Source organism: Bison bison, unplaced genomic scaffold (genome assembly GCF_000754665.1).
Source record: "Bison bison bison isolate TAMUID 2011002044 unplaced genomic scaffold, Bison_UMD1.0 scf7180017461887, whole genome shotgun sequence".
NCBI classification, from domain to species: Eukaryota; Metazoa; Chordata; class Mammalia; order Artiodactyla; family Bovidae; genus Bison; species Bison bison.
The window spans coordinates 15,950-16,228 of NW_011372607.1; the positions used below are offsets into that span (position 1 = coordinate 15,950).

The 279-nt window shown below is 64.9% G+C and overlaps 1 protein-coding gene across 1 annotated transcript in view; it reads left to right on the top strand.

The window, feature by feature from the left end:
• The window catches only part of PIM2 (Pim-2 proto-oncogene, serine/threonine kinase), a 9,286-nt gene that overhangs the window by 3,465 nt on the left and 5,542 nt on the right, over positions 1 to 279 (top strand). The window contains exon 2 of the mRNA XM_010860054.1: positions 9 to 163. Within this exon, the coding sequence (XP_010858356.1) occupies positions 9 to 163 (155 nt within the window). The remainder of the gene's footprint in view (positions 1 to 8; positions 164 to 279) is intronic.

The following is a 279-nucleotide window of genomic DNA, read 5'->3' on the forward strand; positions in this document are numbered from 1 at the left end:
GCGGCCAGCCTTAGCACGCCGCGACCCTGACTTCCTTGCCTCCGCCTGCGTAGGAGGCAAGGATCGGGAAGCGTTCGAGGCCGAGTACCAACTCGGCCCCCTTCTCGGTAAGGGGGGCTTTGGCACCGTCTTCGCAGGACATCGCGTCACAGACCGACTCCAGGTACCCACCACGAGGGTCTTGGGAGGGCCAGGTGTGTGTGTGGTGGTGGCGGGAGCCCCGGGGCCGGGATGCTAATTGACCACGGAATGAGCCTACACTGTGTGAGTGGTAGGGTC